Genomic DNA, 26,858 nt, shown 5'->3' on the forward strand with positions numbered 1-26,858 from the left:
TTCCCCAAAGCCATGCAGCCTTGGAGTAAAGAAGATGGCCTAAGTGTCCCCAAGTGGCATTATTTATGTCCGTGTAGCACGCACATCTGGCTTCCCAGTTCGGTAAGCTTCTTCTTCTTCTTCTTCTTCTTTTTTTTTTTTTTTTTTAATTTGACAGACAGAGATCACAAGTAGGCAGAGAGAGAGAGAGAGGGGAAAGCAGGCTCCCCACCAAGCAGAGCTCGATCCCAGGAGTCTTGGATCATGACCCCAGCGGAAGGCAGAGGCTTTAACACACTGAGCCACCTAGGCGCCCCCCAGTTCGGTGAGCTTTGAGAGTAAGTGTAATGCATGTGCCTGCTAGTAAACAGTAGACAGATGGGAGCGCGTACTCTACCTGAGCGTGTATAAATGACTTTGCACTAGAGATGACATCAGTTCCTATGCAAATAAGGCAGCATAAAGCCGCTGAAGCACTACGAAGTGACTGCAGCCGCACGCCGGCTCAAAGAGACCGCGGGCACAGCAGAGAAGTGCGCACGCGCTCAGAAGCCCGGCGAATGGGCGGGGCGAACCGTGACTGAGAGGTCATTCCGCCTATAGGGGTGCCCGGCGAGCCAGGCTGGCACCCTAACCCAGCAGCAGGCTCTTTTGAATTCACTAGTGCTCGGGATCTTGGGATCCGGTGGCAAGCAGCTCCTTCAGGTTAGACGTTCCGGATCTCTGGGGGCGGAGACACAAGGGGTTGGGGGGGGGGGGCCGAGGCAGGTTAGGTGACCGGTCCAGAAATCGGCCAGCTCCGAGGAGCCAAACTTCCCTATGCGGTAATGCGACCATGGGCGGGGTCTGGCCCTAGGCGGGGAGGTCCGGGTTCGGGGGCCGGGTTGGAGGCGGGGAGACCCGGCTGTCAGGGCCGACTGACACCAGCACGGCTTCCTGGTCAGCGTCCCCACTCCGCCCCACTGGGTGCCGTCTCCCATCCTGGACCTCGCCATTGGGAACACGGATTCCTCCCTCTCTGGGAGGACCCTTTCTTCCCTCCACCCTCGGCTTTCCTCGCAGGTGAAGCCTCCATGGAACGGTTCCTGGCCCAACTGTGCGAGACGAGTGTGTCGCAGCCGCTGCCGGTGTGGGAGGGGGACACCACGGGCCACTGCTTCACCCAACTGGTGCTCAGCGCCCTGCCCCATATGCTCCTCGCCGTGCTCAGTGCCTGCCACTGGGGCACTCCGAGGTGGGTAGAAGCAGGTGCAAGACATCTGTCCATGTGTACCTGCAGACCTCAGCCGAAACCCACATCTCCGCGGTAGTGTAGCCAAAATAGTGAGGTCTGTGGAGTGGGGCAAAAATAGAATAAAATATGCGCCTTAGCACCTTGCAGAAATGTGGCTGTTTTGGGTCAAGTTACCTATCTTTTCTGAGCCTTATAGGGTTGTTGGGAGGTTTAAATCAGATAATGCGTTAAAACGTATAGCGCAGTGCCAGGTACATTTTTAAAGGCTGCATGCCTGGTAGAAAGCATCACAGCTGTAGATTTTCAGATGCCCAAGCACAACTGTCATGATTGGAGGCAAAACTGGGTGAACGATGTTTTTAGCCAAAAAGGATAGCTTGTGTTGTAGTTGTAGGACTAGTTCCTCACCACTTCCATCCATGAAAATTCCGTGTTCCCTAGACTAAGAGAAAGAGGAAGCAGTGAGTAGAAAAGAAGAGCAAATTCAAAACCTTAATTTTCCTGGGTTTGTGGCTCTAAGGTGCAAGTATCAAACTCACCTTGACTTTGTATCTATTTTCTGTATGGCTGGATATGTCTGAAGTTACTCTCACTCTGGCTACTGACAAGGCAGGAAAGACATCTAGTCTTTGCCTTTTGAAGTCCCTAGTCTGGTAGATGGAATGTGTCCTTATCCAAGATGAATCCGGGCTGATGAATCCCTTCCTTGAGGAGAAGCTTGGGATCTGCTTGGTCTAAGGGGAATCCTGATTTGTCTTTTGCATAGAATGAGGCAGAAGTCTAGAGAGGATTAATCAGTTAGCATAGACATCTAAAGCCTGCTCAGAGGAGTATCTGTTAAAAATAGACACAGTGCTTCCAGGCACTCACAGTCTAAGGAGCAGGCAAGAAAGACCATCATATAATCAATAGAAATTACAGTTTTTGCACTTCACTTATCAGACCTTTTGTACATTGCTGAAAGGATTAGAGAGGTCCAGAATCTCAGACAAGAAAGGACCTGAGAGGCCTTTGGACCCAGATTCCTCAGTGCTCACCGTGGTGATGAGGGAAATGAAATGTGAGAGGGAAGGAAACCTTACCCCGGGGCATAAGACTGGTTGATGGCCAACTTGGGGCCTCCAAGGGCCCAGTGTTTTGTCCCCACATCTTAAGAAATAGGATTCTTAAAGGTTGACTTTTATTCCATTATAAACTGCTCCATATTGCTGTGATTAACTGGACTTTTTAGAGGAAAGCCAAAGCATTCTAATCTAGGATTAAACTTTTTCAGTAACCCAGCCCTGCCAACAAAGGAAACAATAGATTTAGTCTTCTCATCTAAACCTTCAAGGCATTCTAATATTCACTGCTGCAGGTGTCTTACCCTGTACTTGATTTTTTAACATAGACAGATCACCCTTTTGTTGACTAAAAATGTTTTTGGCATGCCAAGAAGGTAGAGACAAAACTAAAGAGAAGTTTTTGTTCAGCAAATGGAGTCACAAGTATGATCTATACCATTTTCTACAAACGGTGGAGAGTAGAATATTCTGAAGCTTCATAAAATTTAGGCTATTGTATTAGAGTGTAGAAGCCTTATATATGTGAAGTTTTTATTCATCTAATAGTGCCTCGGGTGAATTTAAGGGTTTTTTTTTTTAAGATTTTAATTATTTATTTGACAGAGCGAATGACAGCGAGAGACGGAACACAAGCAGGGGAGTGGGAGAAGGAGAAGCAGGCTTCCCACGGAGCAGGGAGCCTGATGCAGGGCTTGATCCCAGGCCCCTGGGATCATTACCTGAGCCGAAGGCAGACACTTAATGACTGATCAACCCAGGCACCCCTAAGGGTTATCTTAGGTCTATACTTTTATGAAAATGAATTCTCATTTCTTGGTTGTTATCTGTATGACAATTTAGATTTTTTTTTTCTTATTAGTCTTCACATTCCATACATCCTTACTAAAAATTGTTAGTTTCTATGGCAAAAGAATGATCAGAAATGGTACGGGTAGATTGGAAAACAGATTTCGGTTGTGCCAGGAAGATTTCCTGGAGGAAAAGCCCTGCATTTCAGGGTAAAATGGGACAGAAATAAGGTATAAAAGGCAGGGAAAGGAGCAGATTAGCTCTAGGTAAGTAAGTTATTAGAGGTGTGTCTGGCCTTCAGTCAGCCATTAGGTGCCTTCTTTTCTTTTGCCCCCTTGTCCCTAGGAATCCAGATTACCTCCCGCACTGCAGTCCCGGCTGGCGCCTCCGACTCACAGCCTCCCTCCTGCTCTCCGTCCTTCCATTGCTAGACCTCCTTCCAGTCACTTTGCCACCCGGGGCAGGCCCAGGGCCCATAGGGCTAGAAGTGCTGGCAGGGGGTGTGGCAGCGGTGGCCTGGATCAGCCACTGCCTGGCCTTGTGGGCGTTGGCTCATTCCCCTCATGGCCTCTTCCGGGGACCATTGACCTTCGCTCTGGCTGCCTTTCTGCCGGCCCCAGCCCTAGTGCTTACCCTGCTATGGCATTGCCAGCGAGGCACGCTTCTGCCCCCGCTTCTCCCAGGACCCCTCTCCCGCCTATGCCTTCTCATTCTGCAGCTGGCTGCGCTCTTGGCCTATGGACTAGGCTGGGCCATCCCGGGGCAGTCACGGGATCCCTGGGCCCAGGAACCCCTCCTGTCTCAGGGAGAGGAGCCTGAGGTAACTGAAGATGGGGAGAGTTGGCTATCACGCTTTTCCTATGCCTGGCTGACACCCTTGCTGGCCCGAGGTGCCCGTGGGGAACTCCGGCAGCCCCAGGACACTTGCCGCCTCCCACACAGGCTGCGCCCAATCTACCTGGCTAGTGCCTTCCAGGCACACTGGCAGGAAGGGGCCCGGCTGTGGAGGGCCCTGTATAAGGCCTTTGGCCAGCGCTACCTAGCACTGGGACTACTGAAGCTTGTGGGGACCATGCTGGGGTTCTCAGGGCCCTTGCTGCTCTCCTTCCTGGTGGGCTTCCTGGAGGAGGGGCAAGAGCCACTAAGCAATGGACTGCTGTATGCCCTGGGGCTAGCTGGTGGGGCCGTACTGGGTGCTGTGCTACAGAATCAGTATGGGTATGAGGTACGGAAGGTGACGCTTCAGGCACGGGGGGCTGTGCTGACTATTCTGTACCGAAAGACTTTACAGCTGGGGCCCAGACGCCCTCCTGCCGGGGAAGCCCTGAACCTACTGGGCACCGACTCTGAGCGGCTGCTCAACTTTGCTGGAAGCTTCCATGAAGCATGGGGCCTGCCCCTGCAGCTGGCCATCACCCTCTACCTGCTTCACCAGCAGGTGGGTGTGGCCTTCGTGGGTGGTCTGATCCTGGCACTGCTGTTGGTCCCTGTCAACAAAGTGATTGCCACCCGCATCATGGCCAGCAACCAGGAGATGCTACAGCATAAGGATGCACGGGTTAAGGTAAGGGCTGCTTAGAATTCCTCAGCAATCCAGAGGCCCCACCTAGCATCCTGGTCCCCAGGTCCTCCCACGCCCAGTGCCTAAGGGTGTGAGTGTGTTCTAGGAGTTAAGAGCTCACACTGGAGAACGACATGGGTTCATATCCCAGCTCTTCCACTTACTAGTTTAATTAACTCAGATAAGTGTCTTAACCTCTTTGGGCCTCTGTTTCCTCATCTGGCTAATGACCATAACAATAGTTTGCTTTATAGAGTTGTCGTGAGGATGGTATGAGGTAACTCTGGGTATGGGCCCAGTCACAAAATAAGCACTAAATATGCATGGCTTGTTAGTAATACTGTAGCAGTAGCTCATACAGCCCTAAGCAGTAGCCCTGAGAGGTAGGAATTAGCCTGTCTTGGACCAAATGGGCTTTTAGTATCAGTGTCTGGACCTCAGTCTTCTATCTCTTCATCTAGGGCAGAGCCCATCTCATAGCCACATGTGGAGAGGCCTCAGAGAACCCCGGCTACCTCCGAGGGGTGGGCTGTGAGGAAGGGAGTAGATCAGTCTTCTGCCTGGGCCAGCTCTAGGTGTTGAGGGTCTGGCTGAATCAGTCTGGGTTCTGCAGTGACTGGGAGATGGCAGGCCTGGCAGTCCATACAGCATAGTTGTCAGCCTCTTGTGGGAATAACTCAGAGTGCTAACAGGGAGGCGGTCCCTCAGAGTTGGTTAAAGTCCAGGCCCTTTTCCCCTACCCATGATAGCTACAGACTAGGCTTCCAGTACTTCCCTGGCTTCCGGGCTGGGCATGTGTGAATGTGGGGATCCAGGAAGTTTCTCTAGCCCTTGCCCATCATGCTGGACTCATCAGCCTGTCTGACCCTGGGCTGTGGTTGGGCTTCCTACACCTGTATGTTCCTACAGGAAGAATTCCTGTCCCACCCAAGCCATGGGCCAGACTGGCGACTAGCTCCCAAAGCCCTCTGCTTCTGGCTTTGGGAAAGAGTTCTTAGTCCCTCATCTCATGGAAGGGGTGCTTTTACCCTGGTGTGGTAACCCTCCTGTACTTTCTACCACTTCCTCCCCTAGGAAGGTAGGGGGATTCCAGCTCTGACTTGGTTCCCGCTCTGGAGACATGTGGAGGAGAAGTAAAAGACTGGAAGGAGAAGAAACTCAGGACTGAAAGGGATTTGAGGGCAGGATTTCCAGAAAGGGCTGAGATGAAGAAGGGAGGGGCTAGGAAAGTACAGAATATCTGGGAGCTCAGGGTCCTTGGCTTCCTCTACCAGGAGCTCCCGTACAGAGGAGAATGGACACACAGTAGCAGGGTCTCCACTTCACACTGCCCTCTTGTCTCCATCCCTAGCTCATAACAGAGCTGCTGAGTGGCATTCGGGTCGTCAAGTTCTTCGGGTGGGAGCAGGCGCTGGGGGCCCGAGTAGAGGCGTGCCGAGCTCGCGAACTGGGGCGACTCTGGGTCATCAAATACCTGGATGCAGCCTGTGTGTACCTGTGGGCCGCCCTGCCAGTTGTCATCTCCATCGTCATCTTCATCACCTATGTCCTCCTGGGGCACCAGCTCACAGCCACCAAGGTGAGGGCCAGGGGAGGAGGGGAGGGCTGTAGGAAAGTGTGGGGAGAAGCAGCAGCAAGGAGACCGCAGTGGAGTCATGAAGTGGCCTCAGGCTCTTGGGGCTGCTGGGAAGGAGGATCTCTGGCTGCCTCAACCTTTCCCAACCCAGGGGGAGTTCTCTGAAACTTCTGGGGCCTTGGATATACAACCCAAAAGAAGGAATTCTTTTTTTCCCCTCCCTTCCTCTTCAGCTTTAGCCCCATGTTAGCTCCATGTTAGGTCCCCATATCCTCATTTTGATGACCTTTGGGGGAAAAAAAAATCCATGTTCCAGTGCCAGCTCTAGCCAGAGCCAGACGATGTTTGTACTTACAAAGTCCCAGAATGCTCCAGGACTGTGTGCTGGTTGAGCGGGAACCCGGATCTCTGGAAGAACATCTAGAATTTCTAGGGTCTGAAGCGGCTACCTTTGCCATCACTAACCAAGGAGTTTCCTGCCAACCCCTAAGTTCTGCTGCTGCCCTATTCTTGTTTTGTTTTGTTTTTGTTTTTAATTAATTTATTTTTTTCAGAGTAACAGTATTCATTGTTTTTGCACCACACCCAGTGCTCCATGCAATCTGTGCCCTCTCTAATACCCACCACCTGGTTCCCTCAACCTCCCATCCCCACCCCTTCAAAACCCTCAGATTGTTTTTCAGATTCCACAGTCTCTCATGGTTCACCTCCCCTTCCAATTTCCCTCAACTCCCTTCTCCTCTCTAACACCCCATGTCCTCCATGCTATTTGTTATGCTCCACAAATAAGTGAAACCATATGATAACTGACTCTCTCGGCTTGACTTATTTCACTCAGCATAATCTCTTCCAGTCCCGTCCATGTTGCTACAAAATTTGGGTATTCATCCTTTCTGATGGAGGCATAATACTCTATAGTGTACGTGGACCACATCTTCCTTATCCATTCGTCCGTTGAAGGGCATCTTGGTTCTTTCCACAGTTTGGTGACCGTGGCCATTGCTGCTATAAACATTGGGGTACCTATGGCCCTTCTTTTCACTACATCTGTATCTTTGGGGTAATTCTTCCCTCCAAGCCCCTGCCCCTAGGCCTTCACCCGCAGGCCTTCAGATGACTTCTGAGCTTCAGGTGATGCTTCATCCCACTTCTGCCCTACTTAGGTGTTCACGGCCTTGGCACTGGTGCGCATGCTCATTCTTCCCCTCAACAACTTCCCCTGGGTGATTAATGGCCTCCTGGAGGCCAAAGTGTCCTTGGACCGGATCCAACGTTTCCTTGACCTTCCCAGCCACAACCCCCAAGCCTACTATAGCCCAGGTAATGGGAAGCTAGAGGGAGAGCCCGGTGCAGGGTGAGGAGGGGACTGTAGCCCCAAGGGAGCTGTACACAGGTGCTGGCAAGAAGAGCCAGAGGCAGCAGAATCCAGGCAGAGCATGTGGGGGAGAGTCCTCAGACCAGGATGAAGGCTGAATTAGCCCTGGGCTGGTAGATACAGGACAGGCAAGACAACAACACACTCCTGGTTAACCTTCCCCTAGTAGCGAGATTGTGCCTTAGAAACCCATGTTAAGTGGTTTTTTCCCTCTTCAGATCCCCCCACAGAGCCATCTACAGTGTTGGAGCTGCAAGAAGCCCTGTTCTCCTGGGACCCAGCTGGAAGCAGCCAGGAAACCTTCATCAGTCACCTTGAAGTGAAGAAGGTTTGTTGGTTAGACCACATTAGGGAGTCCCCAGGTGAATGGGAATGGCAGACTCAGTGACAGGTAAACACGCCTGGAGCCCATCATAGCTAGATGGCCTGCATCTCAAGAAGGTACCAAGGGGAAGACTGGAGGGGCTCTGGTGAGCAAGTTCTACACTCCTCTCTGGACCTCATCCCACTCAGCACAGTGCTGTCAGAGTTGTTTGCTCTCTCCCCAGTCTTTAGACAGCTATATATCCACCTCATCCCAGCCAACAATTATGGCTCTCCATTGTCCTGAGGCCAGAAAGTTCAGAACAGACCCCAGAGCTTATTCAGCATCTGCCTCAGCCTGGGGACCAGGGGAAAGGCCCAGCAGCCTCTTCTGAGAAGGATTTTGCAAATGGGGTCGCTAATCCTCTGTTTAGCCTGCTAGAAAGGGATCACACCCTGTGACTCACGCCACCGCCACCGCATACGACAAAGAAGCACTTGAAAGAATATTCCTGGCAGGACAGGGACTCCCGATTACCCCAGGCCGGAGTTTTCTTTCTCCCCTGACCCCTGTCCAACCCTTTGCCCCACAGCTCAACCCAGCGTTCTCCAGTCTCTACCACATTTGGCTCACATTTCTGGCATGGGCTGTATATTTTGTTTTTCTTCTTCGTTCAGGCAAGACAAGGCTGGAATTTTTCAAAGGAATTTTACTAATGTTGTCAGTTGTGGCTTTTTTGGATCGAAGTCATAGAAACCCACTGAAGCTAGCTTAAGCAAACAAGAATTTATAAGAAGGCTATAGAGATGAATTGCAGAATCCAAAGGCAGGTGTGCAGCTGGATCTCAGCAGCAGCCCAGAACCGGGACTCGACTCGTAGAGCTCTCCTTCTGTCTGCTTTCCTCTGTGTCTGCCTCATGCTTCTCTTTTGGTGGACGCGCTCTTCACCGGGCAGAAACAGAGACTGCAGAGAGCCTTCCCACACACACGCTACCGCCAGAGAGAGGGAGAATTCCCAGGAGAGGGTCTCAGCTTGCTCTGGTGCCCCCTCCGAGATGGGTCAGTCCTGGCTGACAGACTGGGGACATCACAGTCAGAGCTTCTGAGAACCCCACCTGTTTCTAGAAAAGCACTGTACTTCTCTCGGTCCTGCATGGTGTCACTGAGTGAGATACAGCCCAGCCTGTGGGCTGGAGAATTCTTTCCTTACAGACTAACTGGGGCCTAGAGAGAAGCTTCTGTGAAAGGGTTGGCAGCCCAGGGCCTCAGGAGGGAGACCTGATGCTTACTGTCTGGCTTCCTTGCAGGGTGCCTTGGTGGGCATCGTGGGGAAGGTGGGCTGTGGGAAGAGCTCGCTGCTGGCCGCCATTGCTGGGGAGCTCCACAGGTGAGTAACCTCTAGGGCCCCCCTGTCCTCCACTTTGACCTTCAGCAAACACTTGCCTATCCCCTGCCATGTGGTGGACGCCTTTTTAGGATCCAGGGATGCCAAGGGTTAGAGATGAACAAGACCTTGTCCCTGTCTTGGGAGAGTTTTCAGTCTGGAAAGGGGAAGGCAGTTAAGACTGAATTTTCATAATCCTCACACCAGAGTTCTGTGAGTGCTATAATAGTAAAGAAATAAATGGAAACATCCCGCAAAATCTCCTTTTTCGAAAAATGTAGTTACACAGGGAGGGATCCAGGGAGGAGCAGAGGAATGAAGGAGGGCCTTCTTACTTTATAGCGAGGATGAGTGAGTGCAAGGTGGTGACCATACTCTCCTCTGAGCTTCTGAGCACATCCAGATCTGACAGCCGCTTGGCTGTAGCCAAAGAGCAATTTCTTCCCTTCCTCGTCCAGAATGAGCCCGCAGTCTCGTTAGGGCCTCTCAACCCCAGGGGCTGCCAATCCAGAGACCCAGGTGACATGAAGGGGGACCTGACATAGAAGACAGTCTGGAGAGGCTTCTGGGAAGTGGGGGGCTGGTTATGGAGGGACCAGTCAGGAGCTGCCCTCCCCCCAATGCTGCCGGCCTGGCTCTCCACAGGCTGAGTGGGCGGGTGGCAGTGTGGGGGCTGTCCAAAGGCTTTGGCCTGGCCACCCAGGAACCCTGGATCCAGTTTGCCACCATCCGAGACAACATTCTCTTTGGGAAGACATTTGATGCCCAGCTGTACAAGGAAGTGCTTGAAGCCTGCGCCCTCGGTGATGACCTCCGTGTGAGTGCCGGGCCCTGAGACCTTCTGGCTGCCTGCTTCTCCGTGTCCCCGACACCTCAAGTCAGAGACTCACTTCTCTGGGAAGCGGTTGCCTCTACTCGTGCACCGTCAACCTAAGACTGGCTGTTGTCAGGTTCAGCCCTCCCAGAGTGTCCAGCATGTGGTTCCCCCTTCTGAAGAGGACCCAGAGGGATGGCAGTGATGGGGTGTTCCACACAGCAGCTAAGGGAACTCCAAGGCCTCTAGACTAGGGTCCCCTCATAGGATTTAGCCCTGTGTAGGTTGGGCCAGTGGTTCTGATTCAAGAGGCTTTCTCCTACCTCCCACTGGGGAGGCTTCAGAGAGTCAAGGTTGTTCTCAGCAAGTCCATTAGATCCCCCGCAACCAGAGTACTAAATTTAGGAGGATGAGATTCCAGACCTCACCTATGGCTTCCCCACTCAATCCCCATGTCCCCTGCAGGACTGTCCCCACCACTGCCCTGTTCAAGTAAATGGGGGACTTCCCTGGAAAAGAGGACCTTTACTTTGACTAGGGGGTACCCTGTGCCCATGTATCATTTGTTTCTACAGCAAGCATTTCTCAAATGCCTGTCGGGTACTGGGAATGGCTCTAGGCATTAAGAAAAGAGGTGAATTACCGAGATTTTCCCTCAGGGGAACTCACTATCTGGTAGACCAGAGGTGCTTCCACTGGCATGGGTCCCCCTGAGCGAAGGAGACCATTCCTGAGGCCACACGAAGGCTTGGGGTACACTCCTTGTGTAAAGAACTATGACAGCTTTCACATTGGATTTTCCCATCCTCATCCCAGCCTTTAGAAAGGCAGGGCAGTGAGTGTGACAGGGTGGTGAAGAATCTTGATTTACATCCTCCTAGCTTACTAGCTGTGGAACAACCGGGATCAAGGTAGCCCCTTGGAACTCTGGTCTCATATGTGAAAGAGAAATCATATCAGCTTCGTAAGGTCATCATGGCAATCAGATGGTCGGAATTACAGATGATCCCCTGTGGCTTGCTTACCCCAAATTCAAGTCCACTCTCCTCAAGCTCCCTCGATCTCTTGAACCCCTCCACCTCATCCCTGCCAAGGGAGAAAGCAGAAGGTATTGAGGAGTCCTTTGGCCAATGCTGGGGGCCCTGTCCTACCAGATCCTGCCTGCTGGTGACCAGACAGAGGTCGGGGAGAGGGGTGTGACCCTCAGCGGGGGACAGCGGGCCCGGATTGCCCTTGCTCGTGCTGTCTACCAGGTAAGTTAAAAATGGGAGAGTCTGCAGCCTTGGAGTGAGTGGGGGAATGGGGATATTTTCATCAGCATCTGGTTTCTTTCTCCTCCCCCCCACCACCTCTTCACAGTCATGAAGTATTGGTCCCTTGGCCATCCCATCTCCCTTTTGCAGACTGAAAGCAGAATTAAAGACCCTTTCAAAAATAAAATATGACTTGAAATGCTGGGACCCAGCAAAGCTGGAGCCCTGGTCTTGCTTGACTAGAGGGAAGTTCACCTTTAAGTCTCATTTGCTTCCCTAATACTCTAGAGGTAGCCCCCAGAGTCCCTCTCAGCTATCTCCTCTGCCTCAAGATGGTGTCCTAGGAGAGGTCTGGGTTCTGACCAGCGGACGTGGGACTTGGTGCCCGTGGTGCCCCACCTCTTCCTAGGAAAAGGAGCTCTATCTCCTCGATGACCCTCTGGCCGCTGTGGATGCAGACGTGGCCAACCACCTGCTGCACAGATGCATCCTGGGAGTGCTGAGCCACACCACCAGGCTGCTCTGCACCCACCGGATTGAGTACCTGGAGAAGGCCGACGTGGTGCTGCTGCTGGAGGCCGGGCGCCTTGTCCGGGCTGGTAACGTGGGCTGCCAGACAGGGGAGGGGCTCTGCCCAGATGTAAAAGGGGAAGAGGGACACATGAACTGTCAGATGTAGACTCTGCCACCCCCTCCATGTGTGGCCTGGGCCCTGGCATTCTTCTATCTCACGGGAGACCCTATCCTCCCTTCGCGGAGCAGGTGAGGGGCCACAGAGAGGAGAGAAAGGAGCACACTGGTGAAATGCCAGGGGATCTGGGACTTGGGCTGTGTGACGGACTGTGGGAACACTGATGTCCTTAAAGAAGAGACAGCAGTCAGGTTTTGAACAGCCTTTTTATTAAAAATACAAACAAAAATAAACAAGAAGCCCACTTCTGATGGATTATTATCCAGAGGGACATGATTGTCTGCGAGTTTGGGGAAAGAAACAGAAGGAAGTGAGGCTCCAGCAGAGCATTAGAAATGTGAGGCCTGAGAAGAAAGCTCTGCAGTAAGGAGAGGGGACTCTGGACAGAGTGCTCCTGGGTGGCCATGACTCTCCTTATAGGGGTGAATATGTTCCATCTGAGCTGTTTGGACTGCAGGCATGGAGAGATGGGCATAAGGCTCCTGCTCAGAGTCTGGAGGCCCAGAGCAGGGTCCTGCTAGGGAGGGTCAGGGAAGGGGTCCAAAGAAAATGGAAGGTGGATTGGCACACTCACCGAGAGAGGCAGACTATATAGTGTATCCCCAGGACAGCCCCTGCAGTGATCTCCCTGCTCCCTTCCAGGACCTCCCTCTGAGATCTTGCCATTGGTCCAGGCTGTCCCCAAAACCTGGGCTGAGGATGGACAAGAGGCTGACTCAGGTATGGCTCAGGGCTGAGGAAAGTGCTTGCCCTTTCCTCCACCACATTGGAAGGATACATTGTCCCCAAAGCTCCCCAGCCCATCTGAAACGCTGAGGTTTAACTGTCATCCCACACACTTAATCCACACTCTGCCCCTCTCCTCCTCTCCTCATAGCCACAGGGCAGTCAGTTGGGAACTTGGAGAAAACAAAGGAGGGTCTGGAAGGGGAAGAGAACGCATGTGGTCGCCTGCTACAGGAGGAAAGCAAGAAGGAGGGCGCCGTGGCCTTGCAGGTGTACCGAGCATACTGGAGGGCCATGGGCCGGGGCCTGGCCCTAGCCATCCTCCTCTCATTGCTCCTCATGCAAGGTAGGATGAACCCCAGAGCCCCTCATCCCACCGCAGCCCTAGGCCCCCATCACAGCCACCACCTTGTACTAATGGCTACAGAGCCCTGAGCCTCCCCAGGCATGGGCAGCAGCTGGGACAAGAGGCAGGCCCCCCCTTCTGAGAGAGTCCCAGGGGTGTCCTCTTTGGCCATCTTGCGATCAGCTCCCACAGCTAGCTCCCACTCTACAGATTCCAGATCATGTACCCCTCAAAGTTAAAGAGTGATGGGCCCAGAAAGAAGTATACACTAGGGGCATGGGAAGACATGGGAGAATGACCGAGTAGGGAGGGCCGGGGCAGGTGAAGAAGACTGGAAGCCAGAGTCCAGGGCAGATTAAGGGGGTGTTTGGATGGAACAAAGGGATGAGTAGTCTCTCTCACAGTTTTTCCCTCCCCATCCCCACCCAGCCACAAGGAACGCTGCTGACTGGTGGCTCTCCCACTGGATCTCCCAGCTGAAGGCTGACAAGAATAGCTCCCAGGAGGCTTCAGGCCCCACCAGCCCAGGATCCACAGGGCTCCTCTCTTCCCAGCTTCTCCTCTTCTCCCCCGGAAGCCTCTAGTGAGTGGCTGGGCTAGAGCAGGCCTGGTGTTCTCAGAGGGGTTGCCAGGCAGGGATTGAGAAGTGGGGGACAGGTATTCCAGGGGTATGTCTTCTAGTGGGGAGAGCTGGTGTGGGGGAGGGGACCCCCGATGGCCCTGCTTTTGGTTATCCACAGCCCCTCCTCACCCCCCAGCACTTCAGTGTTCCCACTGCCGAAAGCCGCCCCCAACAGCTCCTCAGATGTCCGTTTCTACCTCACCATCTATGCGACCATCGCTGGTATCAACTCCCTCTGTACCCTCCTCCGGGCAGTGCTCTTCGCAGCAGGCACCCTCCAAGCAGCCGCCACCCTGCATCGCCGCCTGCTGCATCGGGTCCTGCTGGTGAGAGGATGGTTGTGGGGATGGCATGGGGGAGCTCCAGCGGGGACCCCATCCTACCTCCTAGTCCTCAGGACAAGACAGCCCTCACAGGCAGGTGCAGCACTTGGCAACTGGAGACCTGGAGAGGCCGAGAGAAGAGCAGCTGCCTGGGTTCACACCCAGCTCCTTTGGCCTGTAGCTTTCTCTTCTGTAAAATGGGGAGAAGAGACACTTGCTCAGAGTCACTTCTGTTTGGATGTCAAGTGCAGAGGCCTGAATTACTCACCTCTTATTCATGGGACACGGGACATCCATTAGATCATTCAAGATCCCTTTTCATTTTATTTATTTATCCATTCCCTTCTATCTACGTACCCTATTTTCCCTCCTTTCCTTATAGGCAACCATTCTAAGTATGTTGAGTATGTATCGTGTTGTGTTGTGTTGTGTTGTGTTGTGTTGTGTTGTAAAACGCCTGTTTTGTGTGCCAGTGTTTTTATAAATGGCATTCCATTTCTTACAATATTATGAGGATTAAATTAATTAGGTCCTGGAAAGTGCTTAGGATAGTGCCAGGCACATACTAAATACTCATTAGCAATTATTATTAATGATGTCATTATTATTATTATAAAGCCTTTTCTTGTCCATTATCCTTTTTTAAAAAAAATTTTTACTTTTTAAGCAATCTCTACACCCAGTGTGGTACTCAAACTCACAACCCTAAGATCAAGAGATCAGTCTAACGACTGAGCCAGCCAGAGGCCCCTCTTATCCATTATCTTATCAGGGTCTCATGATAACCCCTTGAGGTAGGTACTGTTATCCCCATTTTACAGATAAGAAAACTGAGGGTCTGAGAGTGACCTGGGGAATGCTAGTTCTGTGGATACCCAGGCTGGGCACCTTCCTGTTGCCTGTCAGGGAGCAGCCGCCCACCATTCTGCCTCTCCTCCAGGACCAGGGCCTCTTCAGCCTGTGAAGGAATTCATTTCTTATACATTGGCATTAAGAGGTGCTTCCAAAAGTTTTTTGCCCAAGTCCCCTGCCCTAAGAGGATTGTTCCCAAAGTATAGGCAGAGAGCTGGGAGCTGGAGAAGGTGAGGAAAGGGACATGCTGTCTTTGAGATGGGCGCTCCCAGTAGCAGTCTAAACAGCTGGCAGCTGCTGAGCCCTGAACTCTATGCCAGGCAGACTGTGCTAAGCACCTATGTTGTCTATGTGGCTTTCAATCCTGCCAACAGCCCTGGGAGCCACCGTTGTGTTATCCCTGTTTTTGAGATGAGGAACAGGGGCCTTTAAGAGATGAAGCTCCCTGCCTGGGGTGTCCTATCCAGTAAGTGGCAGGACTGGAATTTGAGGGGGAGTCTGAGTCCCAAGCCTGCATGCTAAGCCGTAAGATCACACTAACAGGCTGCTGTTTGTCTCCGGGCCATGGGGATGATCCCCCCGACCTCTCACTAACCCTCACTCACTGGCCTCAAGTCCCCTTCTTCTGGAGAGAGACGGGCCTCCTGCCCTGGAAAGAGGAGTAGGGCCTGTTCAGCATGGAGGTAGAGGAATGGCCAGCATGGCCACTCGGGGTCACCACAGGCCAAAGGGATGGCAGCATCTCCGTCTCTGCCACCCTCAGATAGCCTCCCTCGGAGCACCTCCCCCCAACCCCTCTCTGCCACCTTCCTCCTTTCCGAGTCTCTACTTTGGGCTTCTCCCCCTAGGGCCATCCCCAGGCCCGGCCCTGGCCCACCCGCACCTCCTCTCGCAGGCGCCAGTGACCTTCTTCTACTCCACACCCACGGGCCGCATCCTCAACCGCTTCTCATCGGATGTGGCCTGTGCCGACGACAGCCTGCCTTTCATGCTTAACATCTTGCTGGCCAACGCCGCTGGCCTGCTGGGCCTCCTGGCAGTGCTGGGTGCTGGGCTGCCCTGGCTGCTGCTGCTGCTGCCGCCGCTGAGCATCCTCTACGACCGTGTGCAGCGCCGCTACAGGGCCTCCTCGCGGGAGCTGCGGCGCCTCAGCAGCCTCACCCTGTCGCCCCTCTATGCCCACCTGGCCGACACCCTGGCCGGCCTCCCTGTGCTCCGGGCCGCGGGGGCCACCTGCAGGTGTGTGAGGTCTGGGGGTGGGGACAAAAGGACCCTAAGAGGAAGGGCAGACCCAGGTCTCGGAGAAGGGTGGGGCGGGGCGGGGCCTGCAAGTGCCCTGGGCATAGGGTAAGGAAACAGAAGACGGGATGGGGGAGGCCGGCAGAACTCGGGCCCTCTGTACCCTGTGGTCCCCCCACAGCTGTTTCCTCAGCTCCAGGAAAGCCAAGGTCTGCGGGAGGGGGCCTGCATGGGTCCGTGCGTGGGTCCATGTAACGATGCTGCGGCCTCATTCCTCTCCTGGCCCCTCCCAGGTTTGAGGAGGAGAACCAGAGGCTCCTGGAGCTGAACCTGAGGTGCCAGTTCGCTGCGGGCGCCGCCACGCAGTGGCTGGACATCCGACTGCAGCTCATGGGGGCCGCAGTGGTCAGTGCCATTGCAGCCATTGCCCTGGTGCAGCACCAGCGGGGCCTCGCCAACCCAGGTGACACCCCGGGGGCCTCACGCTCACCTCAGAAGCGTGTCGGCTCCCCGCCCCCTGACATTTCCCTGCACTATCCCCCCAGCATTGCACCTCCCACCCAGGGGTCCTGTGAGGATGGGTTGTGATGATCATCACCCCCATTTTAGGGTTGAGGAAACTGAGTCCCAGGGAGAGACTTGCCATGTATGGGGGGTCTGGGACTCAAACAAGTCTCTGGATCTTCACCCCTTCCTTGCTCCACCCCATCCCGGCACTCTACCTGGCCCATCTTCCCTAGCTTTCCCTGGAAGGTTCTCCAGGCCCATGGCCCTTCCTTGTGGCTCACCTCCTGGGGTCCCCATTGGGGTCTAGGCATCTTTCTGCTTCTCTGCTGCCTTCCTTTACATGCCCATGGTCCACAGCTTGGAATTCTCCTGTTCCACCCCATCCCTGCTCCCACATGCATCCCGGTGGCCAGACATCCCCTAGCAGCCTGTGCTCATCTCCACTAGGATTGGTGGGCCTGTCACTGTCTTACGCCCTGTCCCTGACGGGTCTGCTCTCCGGCCTGGTGAGCAGCTTCACGCAGACAGAAACCATGCTGGTGAGCGTTGAGCGGCTGGAGGAATACTCCTGCGACCTGCCCCAAGAGCCCCAGGGCCAACTGCCGCGGGTAGGCCTGCACTCCCACCCTGCACCTGGGCCCCAGAACCCCAGGGGACCCTCCTGACTGTCCTGCCTCCCCTAGTTCCTGTCCTTTTGCTTCTCACTATTTTTCTAACTTATCTCTTCTCATGTCGCCAAGCGATCCCACACTCTGCACGGTGTCCCTTGTCTTCATATCTATTGAGAGGGCCTCACCTCTGCGGCACATGCCCTTTCCTCTTGTGCCAACCCTTTCTCATTATTCTCCCCTTTTTTCCATTCCCCATCACCCTTCCCCATCCTTGCATCTTCCGCCTTACCCGTATCCCTCTCTCTCTCTCTCTCATCATGGACCACACCAGCTGGGCCTCGGCTGGCTGACCCAGGGGAGTGTGGAGTTCCAGGATGTGGTGCTGGTGTACCGGCCGGGACTGCCAAATGCCTTAGATGGGGTGACCTTCCGCGTACAGCCTGGAGAGAAGTTGGGCATCGTGGGCCGCACAGGCTCTGGCAAGTCTTCCCTGTTGTTGGTGCTCTTCCGGCTGCTGGAACCCAGTTCGGGGCGAGTGCTGCTGGACGGTGTGGACACCAGCCAGCTGGAGCTGACTGAACTCAGGTCTGAGGGAGGGAGATGAGGGGAACCAGACTACTGGCCCTTGGAAGAGGGTCCAGCTTCCCCCCCATAAAGCCTATATAGGAAGGCTTTATATCAACTCAGGGCGCCCGGGGCCAAGGCGGGGCAAGATGGAGGACAAGCAGGTGAGGACAACAAGCCACTAGCGCCTGGGGCCAGACTCATAGCTGTAGTCTCAAGGTTACAGTCTGACCCAGGCCTACCTTTCCAGCTTTGCCTTATACTTCTGCTCAAGAGCACCAGTCACTGGCTCCTGAACCAGAGCCTTCCAAGGGCAGCACCCCCGTACTGATGCCCTCAGCCCTGAGGCTCGACAGGCAGTGCTTAGGACAGCTCAGGACCTGGGCCCGTTGTCCCTGGCCACAGGTGGCTCCTTCTGGGCCTAACTGTCTCCCTACCCCCACTTCTAGGTTTATCCTGTATCATTTTTGCTGAGTCCCATGACATGCATGAGATGGGGCAGTTCTGTCCTAAAGCCCATTTCTGATTCCAAGGCCCAGCCCTGCCCTTCCTGCCTTTTCTTCTTACCTGTGGTGGCTTTACCTTATAGCCCAACCATATAGTTCCTCAGGACCCAATTCCAGGCCCGCCTCCGACCATGAAGTGTCCCCTCCCCTTTCATGCTCTGGTCATTCCTTGCCACTGCTGCCCCAGCAGCTGCTGGAGTCAGGCCCCTACAGTTTAGCCCACTCCTGTTCTCTGTGTTTTGTACCTCAGTGAGATATAAGCTCTTTAAGTTTAGAGTCAAGGCCTTTGGTGTCTTTGATATTGCTTATAGCACTGGCACAGTTCTAGGTACATGGCTGACCAACTGGGGAGCAGGGGGCAGGGTCTGCTCAGATCTTACCCTCAAGCTTTCCTGGAAAGCTAAAAACCTGTGCTAGGAACAGAAGTGGCCACATCTTCCGTGTAGACCCCATGTCCTGTCCCCTCCTTACTCCCTAGATCCCAGCTGGCTGTCATCCCCCAGGAACCCTTTCTGTTCAGTGGGACTGTTCGGGAAAACCTGGACCCCCGGGGCCTACATGAGGACAGGGCTCTGTGGCAGGCCCTGGAGCAGTGTCACCTGAGTGACATGATTATGTCCTTGGGTGAGTACGAGGTTACACTGCAGGGTGGAGGAGGGAGCAGGGAGGGATCGGGGAGAGTCCTGGGATGTGGGCTTGAGGCTGCTGTGCCTTGCAGGTGGTCTGGATGGTGAGCTGGGCGAGGGGGGCCGGAGCTTATCCCTGGGGCAGAGGCAGCTACTGTGTCTGGCCAGGGCTCTCCTCACGGATGCCAAGGTAAGGCAATAGGAAAAGACATTCAAGAGGGCAAGGAAGTAGGCCGGGGACAGCCAGGATGAGGAAGTGGATTAGGGAGAGGTTTCAGGGGACTAAGTTAGTTTTCCTTTCAGAGCTAGAGGTGAGGTGTTGTAGGCTGGCTGGGCTGGGCCAGGAGGTGGGGACTGGTGCTTGGGTAGGAGTTAAGGCTAACCCTCTTCCTCCCTCCCCTCCCCAACCTTCTCCACACGTTCCAGATCCTGTGTATCGATGAGGCCACGGCAAGCGTGGACCAGAAGACAGACCAACTGCTCCAGCAGACCATCTGCAAACGTTTTGCCAACAAGACAGTGCTGACCATTGCCCACAGGTGTGCAAGTGTCCAGAGGGAGAATCTAATTAGGGACTACAGTGACATGAACCCAGAGCCTCCGTTCCTTTCAGAGACCCCCAGGGGTCAGGGTGCGAGGGATTCCAACCCCCTGATGAATCTCAGCTCCTCATTGTCCAGGTCCAAGTATATCTGCAGTCTTCCCCTAGCACAGAGCCAGGGGCTAAAGCCTGGGGGACAGCCCTGTGTTGTCCAGGGGGAGGAGAAGAGGGAAGAACAGGTCAGCTTTCTTCTTTAGGGCCTTGTCCTCCATCCACTGCACTGACCACCTTCTCTCACACAGGCTCAACACGATCCTGAACTCTGACCGGGTGCTGGTGCTGCAAGCAGGGAGGGTTGTGGAGCTGGACTCCCCCACTGCCCTCCGCAGCCAGCCCCACTCACTGTTCCAGCAGCTGCTACAGAGCAGCCAGCAGGGATCCCGCTCCTCTCGTGGAGGGTCCTGAGCCTGACCCCCCTGTCCTACACAGTCTCCCCTCTGTGTTAGCCACTCCTGACCAGGTGCAGGGTTGCTGGCTGTTTGTTTACAGTCTCCTTGGTGGCTCTACCTCTCCCTCACTTCCCAGAAAGGAAGAAGGCACCCTGGGTTCTTCTTTGGAATCCATGTTCTCTTGGGGTGGGAAGGGGCTGGGGGTGGGGCAGAGGCCTGAGGCTTCTTCAGAACCAGGCCTCGGCTCTGGCCCTCTCACAGCTGGGACTCTAGGCAGGTGCACTTTCATAGTTTTATTTGATAAAATTTCCATCTTACATCCTATGTATTAAAAAAATAATATTTCTAGTGTGAGGCTGAGGTCCCTCCGTGTGTATACCCCAGGAGAGGGGTGGCGAGAAAAGGCCTACTGCAGTCTGAGAACTGAGGAGGTGAAGGCGGGGGCCGAGAGCCCCCACCTCCATCACAGTGCTGTGGTCTTTCTAGGCTCAGGGGGCAGGTCAGGCGACAGGGGGAGCCCTGCTGGCAGCATGCTAACCTGACATTCCTGGTCCTGGCGCGCTGGGACGTAGTGGGGGGCAGGGTAGCAACAGGGTTCCGGGGGGCAGAGACCCTGGCGCCAGGCTCTCAGGGTCAGCATCATAGTGGACAAGACCAGGGCAGCAGTGAGGGCCCCAAATACCACCATGGCCGCCAGGCTAGATGGGCCTAGCCCTGCTTCTTGCCTCCGCACTACCTCCTTCACTGAGATGCGCAGCAGACCCGCCCCCACGCTGTGGGGGGCAGGCCCTGTGGCAGGGATCACTGCAGCGTAGGTGGGCCCCGGGGGGATGTCCGTGGTGGTGGCAGGATCTGGGACGGATAAGATGAGCTCACAAGTCTTGCCACCATACCCACTGGGGCAGAGACAGTCAAAGTCATGGACACGGTCCCGACAGCGGGCTCCTCTCTGGCATGGACGGCTGGCACAGTCATCCAGGTTGATGGTGCAGAATCGTCCAGCAAAGCCCTCAGGGCAGAGGCAGGAGAAGCGGTTTATGCCATCTAGGCAGGTGGCACCATTGGCACAAGGCCGCATCAGACAGTCGTCGACATTGACCTCACAGCGGGCACCCACGAAGCCCGCCAAACAGCGGCAGGTGAAGTTGAGAGCAAAGCCCTGGTCATCCTGGCACTGTCCGCCGTTCTGGCATGGGGAGCTGCAGTGGGAGCAAAGAGGTTAATGAGGCCAGCTCGCACCTTCAGGGTAACCCAGATCAGCATCTTTGACCACTGCCGCCTTACTGCCGCCTTTCTACCCCCTTTCTGGCTGTGTCACCTTGAGCCCCCCTCTCTGATCCTTGAACACCTCGTTTTAAAAAATGAGAATAAGAATAGTCTCCGGGCTTCCCAAATTGCGAGGGTTAAATGAGATAATCCAAGTCAAGCAGTTAGCACAGGGCCTCGCCCAAAGGCAAGGCTCAAAGGCAAGTGTGCTATTATTCTCCACATAGGCTCTCAGGCCTGAGGCTGAAATGAGGACAAGTCCAGCCCTACCAGCCTTGTTGCCACATTCACAGTGAGGCAGAAGGCTGCTGTGGGGAACATCTTTAGGAGCCACATGCCAGCTAGGTCCTTAGCCTCCCCACACCCACCTTTCCAACCAGCACAGTTACACACTGAGGCAGTACATCTCCAGCTGCTACAGATCTTTGTTGTTGGAGAAATGGTTCAAATGGTACCCAAAAAGTTGAGAAACCCTGAACTGGGGATACCTTGGCAGGCTGGGGTTTTGTTGTCAGGGGCTCCCCTGTGGGACTTCGAACCCTCAGACCTAGTTCTTCACCCCCACCCTCTCTACACTCCTGCTTCCTCCCTCTTCTGCCACCAGCTTTTCCCGTAACCTCCCTCCCACCCACCCACAGTCCAGTACTCACCCTGCCTGCTCACAGGGTCCAGCCTTACGCTCACAGTCACGCCCATGGAAGCCTGGGGGGCACACACAGTGGTACTCGCCGCCCCCGTCGTAGACACATTGGCCTCCATTCTGACAGGGGGTCTGCGTGGTACAGATGTGCTCATCTGCAGAGGAGATCGGGAAGGCTTGGGGAGAGCTCCCCACACCTGGCTCCCAGACCTGCCCAGACCCTGCACACAGTTCGTGGGCACAACTCACACTATAGACCCGCCCAGAGCATGAATGCTATAGTGGGGGAACCAATAACACTGAATTGCAGTCAGGAGGCCCTGAGCCCTGGCACTGGCAGTCAGCCTCCCATTATCAGGCAAGTTGTATCTCATCTGTAGATCTCAGTTTCTTCATCTGCAAAAGGGGTATGTTTTTGGCAGCTGCCTGGCCTACCTCACAGGATTATGTTGAGAACCAATTTAGGTAACAGTATAGTCTATGATGATGAAATGACATGTGTTTGAGGGTTTAAGCCAGACACAAAAGGTGCTCCATAAATTTGGATGGACGTTCTGCCAAGACACACAGGGTCCCCAGCCCAACAGTTACCCTCTCTACTCCCCTACCTTTGTCACAGAACTTGCCTGCCCAGCCCAGATGACAGATGCACTGCCAGGGCTGGTGGCAGGTACCATGCTGGCAGCCAGGCATTCTCACACAGCGCTCACAGTGCAGCCCTTCCCAGCCTGGGTCACACCTGATAAGGAGAAGCACAGGGGCAGGGCTCTGGGTAGGGCGATAGGAGGAAATGAAGGAGGCAAGAACAGAGCTTCTAGAAAACAGGACTTCTGAAATCCCTAAAGGAAAGCAGGCCTACCCCAGGTAGCTATAGGATTGTACAAGGTCATAGGACATACTCATGCTATCAGACGATCAGACACTGGCATTCAAGGCCTGGATCTGCACTCTGTCTAACCTTTCTGGGCCTCAGTGCTCTCATCTGCGTGGGTTGATTTGGGTTGGTTTGAGTTGATGAAGAAATTGACATTTGTAAATAACCTCAGTACCATTTCTGGCATGACTGAGGTGCTCAGAACCAGCTTAAAAAGAGTGACCTTGAAAGGTCATAAGGACCCTCTTCCCATCCTAATTCCAGGACAAAGAACTGAACTATTTCAGAGTGTCTCTAACACAGCCAGCCCCTCCTGCACATTGCCTGGTCCGCTCCTTTCCAGACACACTTTTTCTCCTGCTTCAGAATTTGCCCAACCGCCACCCCAGTGAGTCAATTACTCAAATTCATCAAGAAAGATCCTCTTCTGTGAGTGCGTCTCCCCAGCAACCCTCCCGCAGTCTTTCTTTCCCAAGCTAAACCCGTTCTCTTTATATTTTTATCTCCCCCTTTCCTCTTGGCCCCAACCTCCAAACTCTCTCAAGCTTCAGGTCTTTCTCCTGGTATCTTGAGGAGGAACGTTTTGGAATTCCTGAATCAGCCTTGGGAGAGCAAAGGAGTTGGGAGTGGGGAGGCATAAGCAAGAAGAAGCAAAAGAGAAGCAAAGCCGGGGGAAACTGGGGGCTGAGGAAAAGGTGGCCAGTCTGTCCTGTGGCCATGAAGGGGTGGGGGCGTGAACAGCAGGGTCTTAAGACTCTAGATACTCTGCCCTGGGGCTTGACCTGGTTGTGGGTGTGGACCTGCGGGATATGGGGAGCAAAGGGTTTGAGAGCACGTGCTCAAAGAGAGATACCTGCAGGAGCCGTCAGGCGCACAGCAGCCGTGGGCCAGGTCACAGTGGGAGCTGCAGTCATCCGCTGCAAGAGATTGATGCGGGAGGGGTGAGCCCAGGCCAGGGTTCGGCTCCCTGAGACGCGGGGCTCAGAGGGTGCGGGGTCTCAATCATTGGCTGGGCTCCGTTCTGGGCTAGGGCAGAACAGAGACTCACCCGGTTGCAAAGGGACTGCTTGGGTCTGGTCAACCCCGCGGGTCGAGCGGCTGCAGTGCCGTCTCTGGCCGGCAGAGGTCAACGCGCTAGCGAAGGACGGCCGGGCAGGGCCGCGACCTGAGCCCGGGGGCACGCTCACCTCGGGCAGGCTGAACGCGTGCCCCCAGGATGCACAACAGGCACACGAGATGTAGACAGAGGCAGCCGCTGGGCATGGTCAGCGCCGGCCCCAGGAGGGACGGACGGATGGACGGCCGGACGTGCGGACACCTGTGGGATGGCACAGGCTGGGAGGCGGCCGGACCCGGAGATGGTGGCACGGATTCCGGTTCCGAGTGACAGGAGCCGAGGGGGAAGAGGGGCGTCCGGACAGAAGGAGGTGGGGGCAGCGGGAGGGCGGAGGCGGGGAAGACTGAGCAGGCGAGGGTACTGGAACAGGAGCCCCGGAGCGGGGTCTGTGGGAAGGAGGCGAAGGATGGGCAGCGCCGAACGAGGTCCAGGCGCTAGAGGGACCCGGACTAGGAACGCAGTCCGCACAGAGGACTCCGCGGGAATGGGGACAGCGCCGAGAGGCGGCCTTGGCCACGAAGGGGACGCGGGGGCCGGTTCCCGGCAGCGAGCAGTCTCCGCCTCCTATCTCGACTCCCCCCACCCCACCCCACCCGGACATGCTCCCACGTTCCTTTCCCGTCTCCGTCGCCTCGGCTCGGCCGCGGCCAGGGGCCTGGAATCCCCAGAGCGCCCCCAGCCCCGCGCGCCCTGCCCTCGCTGTCCTCACCTCGGGCTGGGAGGCAGCGCGCCCCGGGACGCAGAGCGGGGCCGGATCCGACGGGCTTCGCCGAGGGACCGGGGCGCGGGGCCGCCCCTAGAGGGCCGCGGGGACGGGCGCCGAGGCGGCTGCCATGCGAGCGGAGCGCTCGGGAATCTGGGTCTCAAAGCGACCCCGAGCGGCGGCGGCAGCGGCGGCGGCAGCGGCTCCCCGCGCGCGCTCAGGCCGCCTGCCAGGGGCGGCGTGTGCCGGCGGAGCCCGCCTCCCCCTTCTCCCTGAGCTGCCGCCGGCCCGCCCCCAACCCGCGTGCGTCCGACGCCCACCCCCCACCCCCGACAACGCACGGCTCACACCTTGTCCCCACACTCACGGGTTCGCCCGCAGCCCAGCGACCCCGGGCACCCCGGGGCCCCCACCCACCTAACCCCTCCGAACCTCGCTTTCTTCAACCAAAGGAGGAAATTAGGGGAATCTAAAAGGGAGCAGACTGCCAAGTGCCGGCCAAATGTGTACAGCCGCTATTCTCCCATCTTGCATCCCTGCTATCCTGACACGCGCCCCTCATCCTGTGCCCCACTTCTGCTCTCGCCGGTCAGCTTCCCATCACGCTTCTTTTATATCCCATGCTCGCTCAGGGCACCCTTGCGGCTCCAGGCCCGCCTCCTGTCACCAGCCCACGCCTCCTCCGTTTGTAAATCCTACATCACCTGCTACGTCTGTGTGCTACTCTCCTCCTCAACGCCCTCCTCTTCTTTCTCCCTTGCCATCCACAGCTTTCCAGGATCGACCCATACCAGCTAAAGATCAGCCTGGCGCACCGCCTACTCCCCGCCCCCAACCTTCCTCCGACAAGACTGTCTTTTCCACCTCATTCCTTTCTGCGACCACTACTGGGAAATGTCCCTGGACTGGGAACACCCCTGACTCTGTAGAAGTGCCTCCCAAATTCCCACTTCTGTACCCAGATCACATCCGTTCTTGATCTCGGGCTAATTGTCAGCTCCTCTCAGGGGGAGCTGACAATTTGCCTGAGATCAAGAACGGATGTGATTTTTATTTTTATTTTATTTTTTAAAATAAATAATGTGATGTGATCCAGAGCTCAGACTGCGGGAATTATATGGGGGGAGTGGGGGAGGACTACTCCTCCAGGTTAATAGCTCAGAGATAACCTGTGCAAGACAAGGGCAGGAAACAATTTTTTTTGCAGGGCAAGAGGGCAGAGGGCAGGAATGCCACTGCCCATATTCTGGTCCTTCAATCAAGAGTTCACCATCTTGGGGCGCCTGGGTGGCTCAGTGGGTTAAAGCCTCTGCCTTCGGCTCAGGTCATGATCTCAGGGTCCTGGAATAGAGCCTCACATCAGTCTCTCTGCTCAGCAGGAAGCCTGCTTCCCCACCCCCTCAACACGCCTGCCTCTTTGCCTACTTGTGATCTCTGTCTGTCAAATAAATAAATAAAGTCTTAAAAAGAAAAAGAGTTCACCATCTTTAATTTCAAAACATTGAAAGGAGGGGTCCCTAGCATGTGCAGAAAAGCTGCCTACAGACATCACCAACACACGCAAGGGCAGACTAATTTTTCTTGCAGCCTCTGTTGGACATAATAGCTACACCCACCCCATCTCTCTAGCCAACTTCCCCAAAACTCTGATCACCTCTTTTCTGAAGAGCTTTATGAATTTGAGTTATGCTGTAGCTCTAATCATTCAAGTTTATTATTATTATAATTATAAACTTTTTTTGGTGGAAAAATTTCAAATTGACCTATATTGTCCAAAATTACTGTAGGCCAAATAGATTATGATACATAAACATGATATGACTCCTAAAAATCACCTTTTGAGTCTGAAGATGTCCAAAGAGCTAAGAATACTTTAAGTGTGTGTGGAGGGAAGAAAGAACAAAGAAAAACCAGAAACAACCTAAATAGCCAGAAACGAGGTTTTCAACATTTCCCCCCTTTTCACAATAAATATATACAACTTTTTTTATTATTATAAAAGAAATTCAGGGGCACCTGGGTGGCTCAGTTTGTTAACAGTCTGCCTTGTGCTCAGGTCATGATGTCAGGTTCCTGGGGGCTTCATGTGAGCAGGGAGTCTGCTTGTTCCTCTTCCTCTGCCTCACTGCCCATGCACTCTCTCTCTCTCTCAAATAAGTAAAATCTTTTTAAAAAAGAAAAGCAATTCAATAATATTAAAAAATCTTTAGGATAAAAGAAAAAGAAAAAAACTCACTCATCATCCTCCTGGCATGATAAAGCTATGGTTGTTGTTTTGAACTCTTTTCCTGTCCAGGTGTTTTTATACAGTACCTGTTATGT

General features: G+C 54.5%; 2 protein-coding genes across 9 annotated transcripts; one reads left to right on the forward strand and one right to left on the reverse strand.

Moving 5' to 3' along the window:
• Positions 1 to 543: 543 nt before the first annotated feature.
• ABCC10 (ATP binding cassette subfamily C member 10) lies at positions 544 to 20,290 on the forward strand. 5 transcript variants are annotated; one of them, XM_013061970.2, is made up of 22 exons: positions 544 to 684; positions 1,042 to 1,213; positions 3,412 to 4,630; positions 5,979 to 6,206; positions 7,367 to 7,523; positions 7,797 to 7,906; positions 9,190 to 9,269; positions 9,912 to 10,083; positions 11,235 to 11,333; positions 11,743 to 11,932; positions 12,667 to 12,744; positions 12,902 to 13,096; positions 13,526 to 13,679; positions 13,837 to 14,044; positions 15,789 to 16,132; positions 16,426 to 16,595; positions 17,087 to 17,247; positions 17,582 to 17,835; positions 18,799 to 18,944; positions 19,039 to 19,136; positions 19,373 to 19,485; positions 19,790 to 20,290. In XM_013061970.2, exons 2-22 carry the CDS (start codon positions 1,053 to 1,055, stop codon positions 19,950 to 19,952), a joined length of 4,500 nt encoding a protein of 1,499 aa, XP_012917424.1. In that variant the 5' UTR covers positions 544 to 684; positions 1,042 to 1,052; the 3' UTR covers positions 19,953 to 20,290. The 5 variants fall into 5 exon arrangements, 3 of the variants coding, with proteins under 3 accessions (XP_012917424.1, XP_004739888.1, XP_012917428.1); XM_004739831.3 differs by having other exon boundaries at positions 13,855 to 14,044; XM_013061974.2 differs by lacking the exon at positions 544 to 684 and adding an exon at positions 709 to 803.
• DLK2 (delta like non-canonical Notch ligand 2) lies at positions 20,215 to 25,200 on the reverse strand. Of its 4 annotated transcripts, none has more exons than XM_004739834.3 (6): positions 24,969 to 25,200; positions 23,904 to 24,034; positions 23,570 to 23,633; positions 22,451 to 22,581; positions 21,853 to 21,997; positions 20,215 to 21,135 (listed from the first exon to the last, which is right to left on the reverse strand). In XM_004739834.3, the coding sequence occupies exons 2-6, from the start codon at positions 23,977 to 23,979 to the stop codon at positions 20,400 to 20,402; spliced, it is 1,152 nt and encodes a 383-aa protein (XP_004739891.1). In that variant the 5' UTR covers positions 23,980 to 24,034; positions 24,969 to 25,200; the 3' UTR covers positions 20,215 to 20,399. The 4 variants fall into 4 exon arrangements, with proteins under 4 accessions (XP_004739891.1, XP_004739890.1, XP_004739892.1 ...); XM_004739833.3 differs by having other exon boundaries at positions 24,954 to 25,200; XM_004739835.3 differs by lacking the exon at positions 24,969 to 25,200 and adding an exon at positions 24,543 to 24,911.
• Positions 25,201 to 26,858: the final 1,658 nt, after the last annotated feature.

Source organism: Mustela putorius, unplaced genomic scaffold (genome assembly GCF_011764305.1).
Source record: "Mustela putorius furo isolate JIRA1106 unplaced genomic scaffold, ASM1176430v1.1 tig00003983_pilon_pilon_pilon, whole genome shotgun sequence".
Classification (NCBI taxonomy): Eukaryota; Metazoa; Chordata; class Mammalia; order Carnivora; family Mustelidae; genus Mustela; species Mustela putorius.

Excerpts from the sequence above, each read along its gene's own strand:
- ABCC10 (XM_013061970.2), top strand. The coding sequence starts at position 1,053 with ATGGAACGGTTCCTGGCCCAACTGTGCGAGACGAGTGTGTCGCAGCCG. Across the intron at positions 13,680-13,836 it reads TTCTCCCCCGGAAGCCTCTA|CCCCTCCTCACCCCCCAGCA; the intron begins GTGAGTGGCTGG and ends GGTTATCCACAG. Across the intron at positions 16,133-16,425 it reads GCCGCGGGGGCCACCTGCAG|GTTTGAGGAGGAGAACCAGA; the intron begins GTGTGTGAGGTC and ends GGCCCCTCCCAG.
- DLK2 (XM_004739834.3), bottom strand. The coding sequence starts at position 23,979 with ATGCCCAGCGGCTGCCTCTGTCTACATCTCGTGTGCCTGTTGTGCATC. Across the intron at positions 23,634-23,903 it reads ACGCGTTCAGCCTGCCCGAG|CGGATGACTGCAGCTCCCAC; the intron begins GTGAGCGTGCCC and ends AATCTCTTGCAG. Across the intron at positions 21,998-22,450 it reads AGGCAAGTTCTGTGACAAAG|ATGAGCACATCTGTACCACG; the intron begins GTAGGGGAGTAG and ends TCTCCTCTGCAG.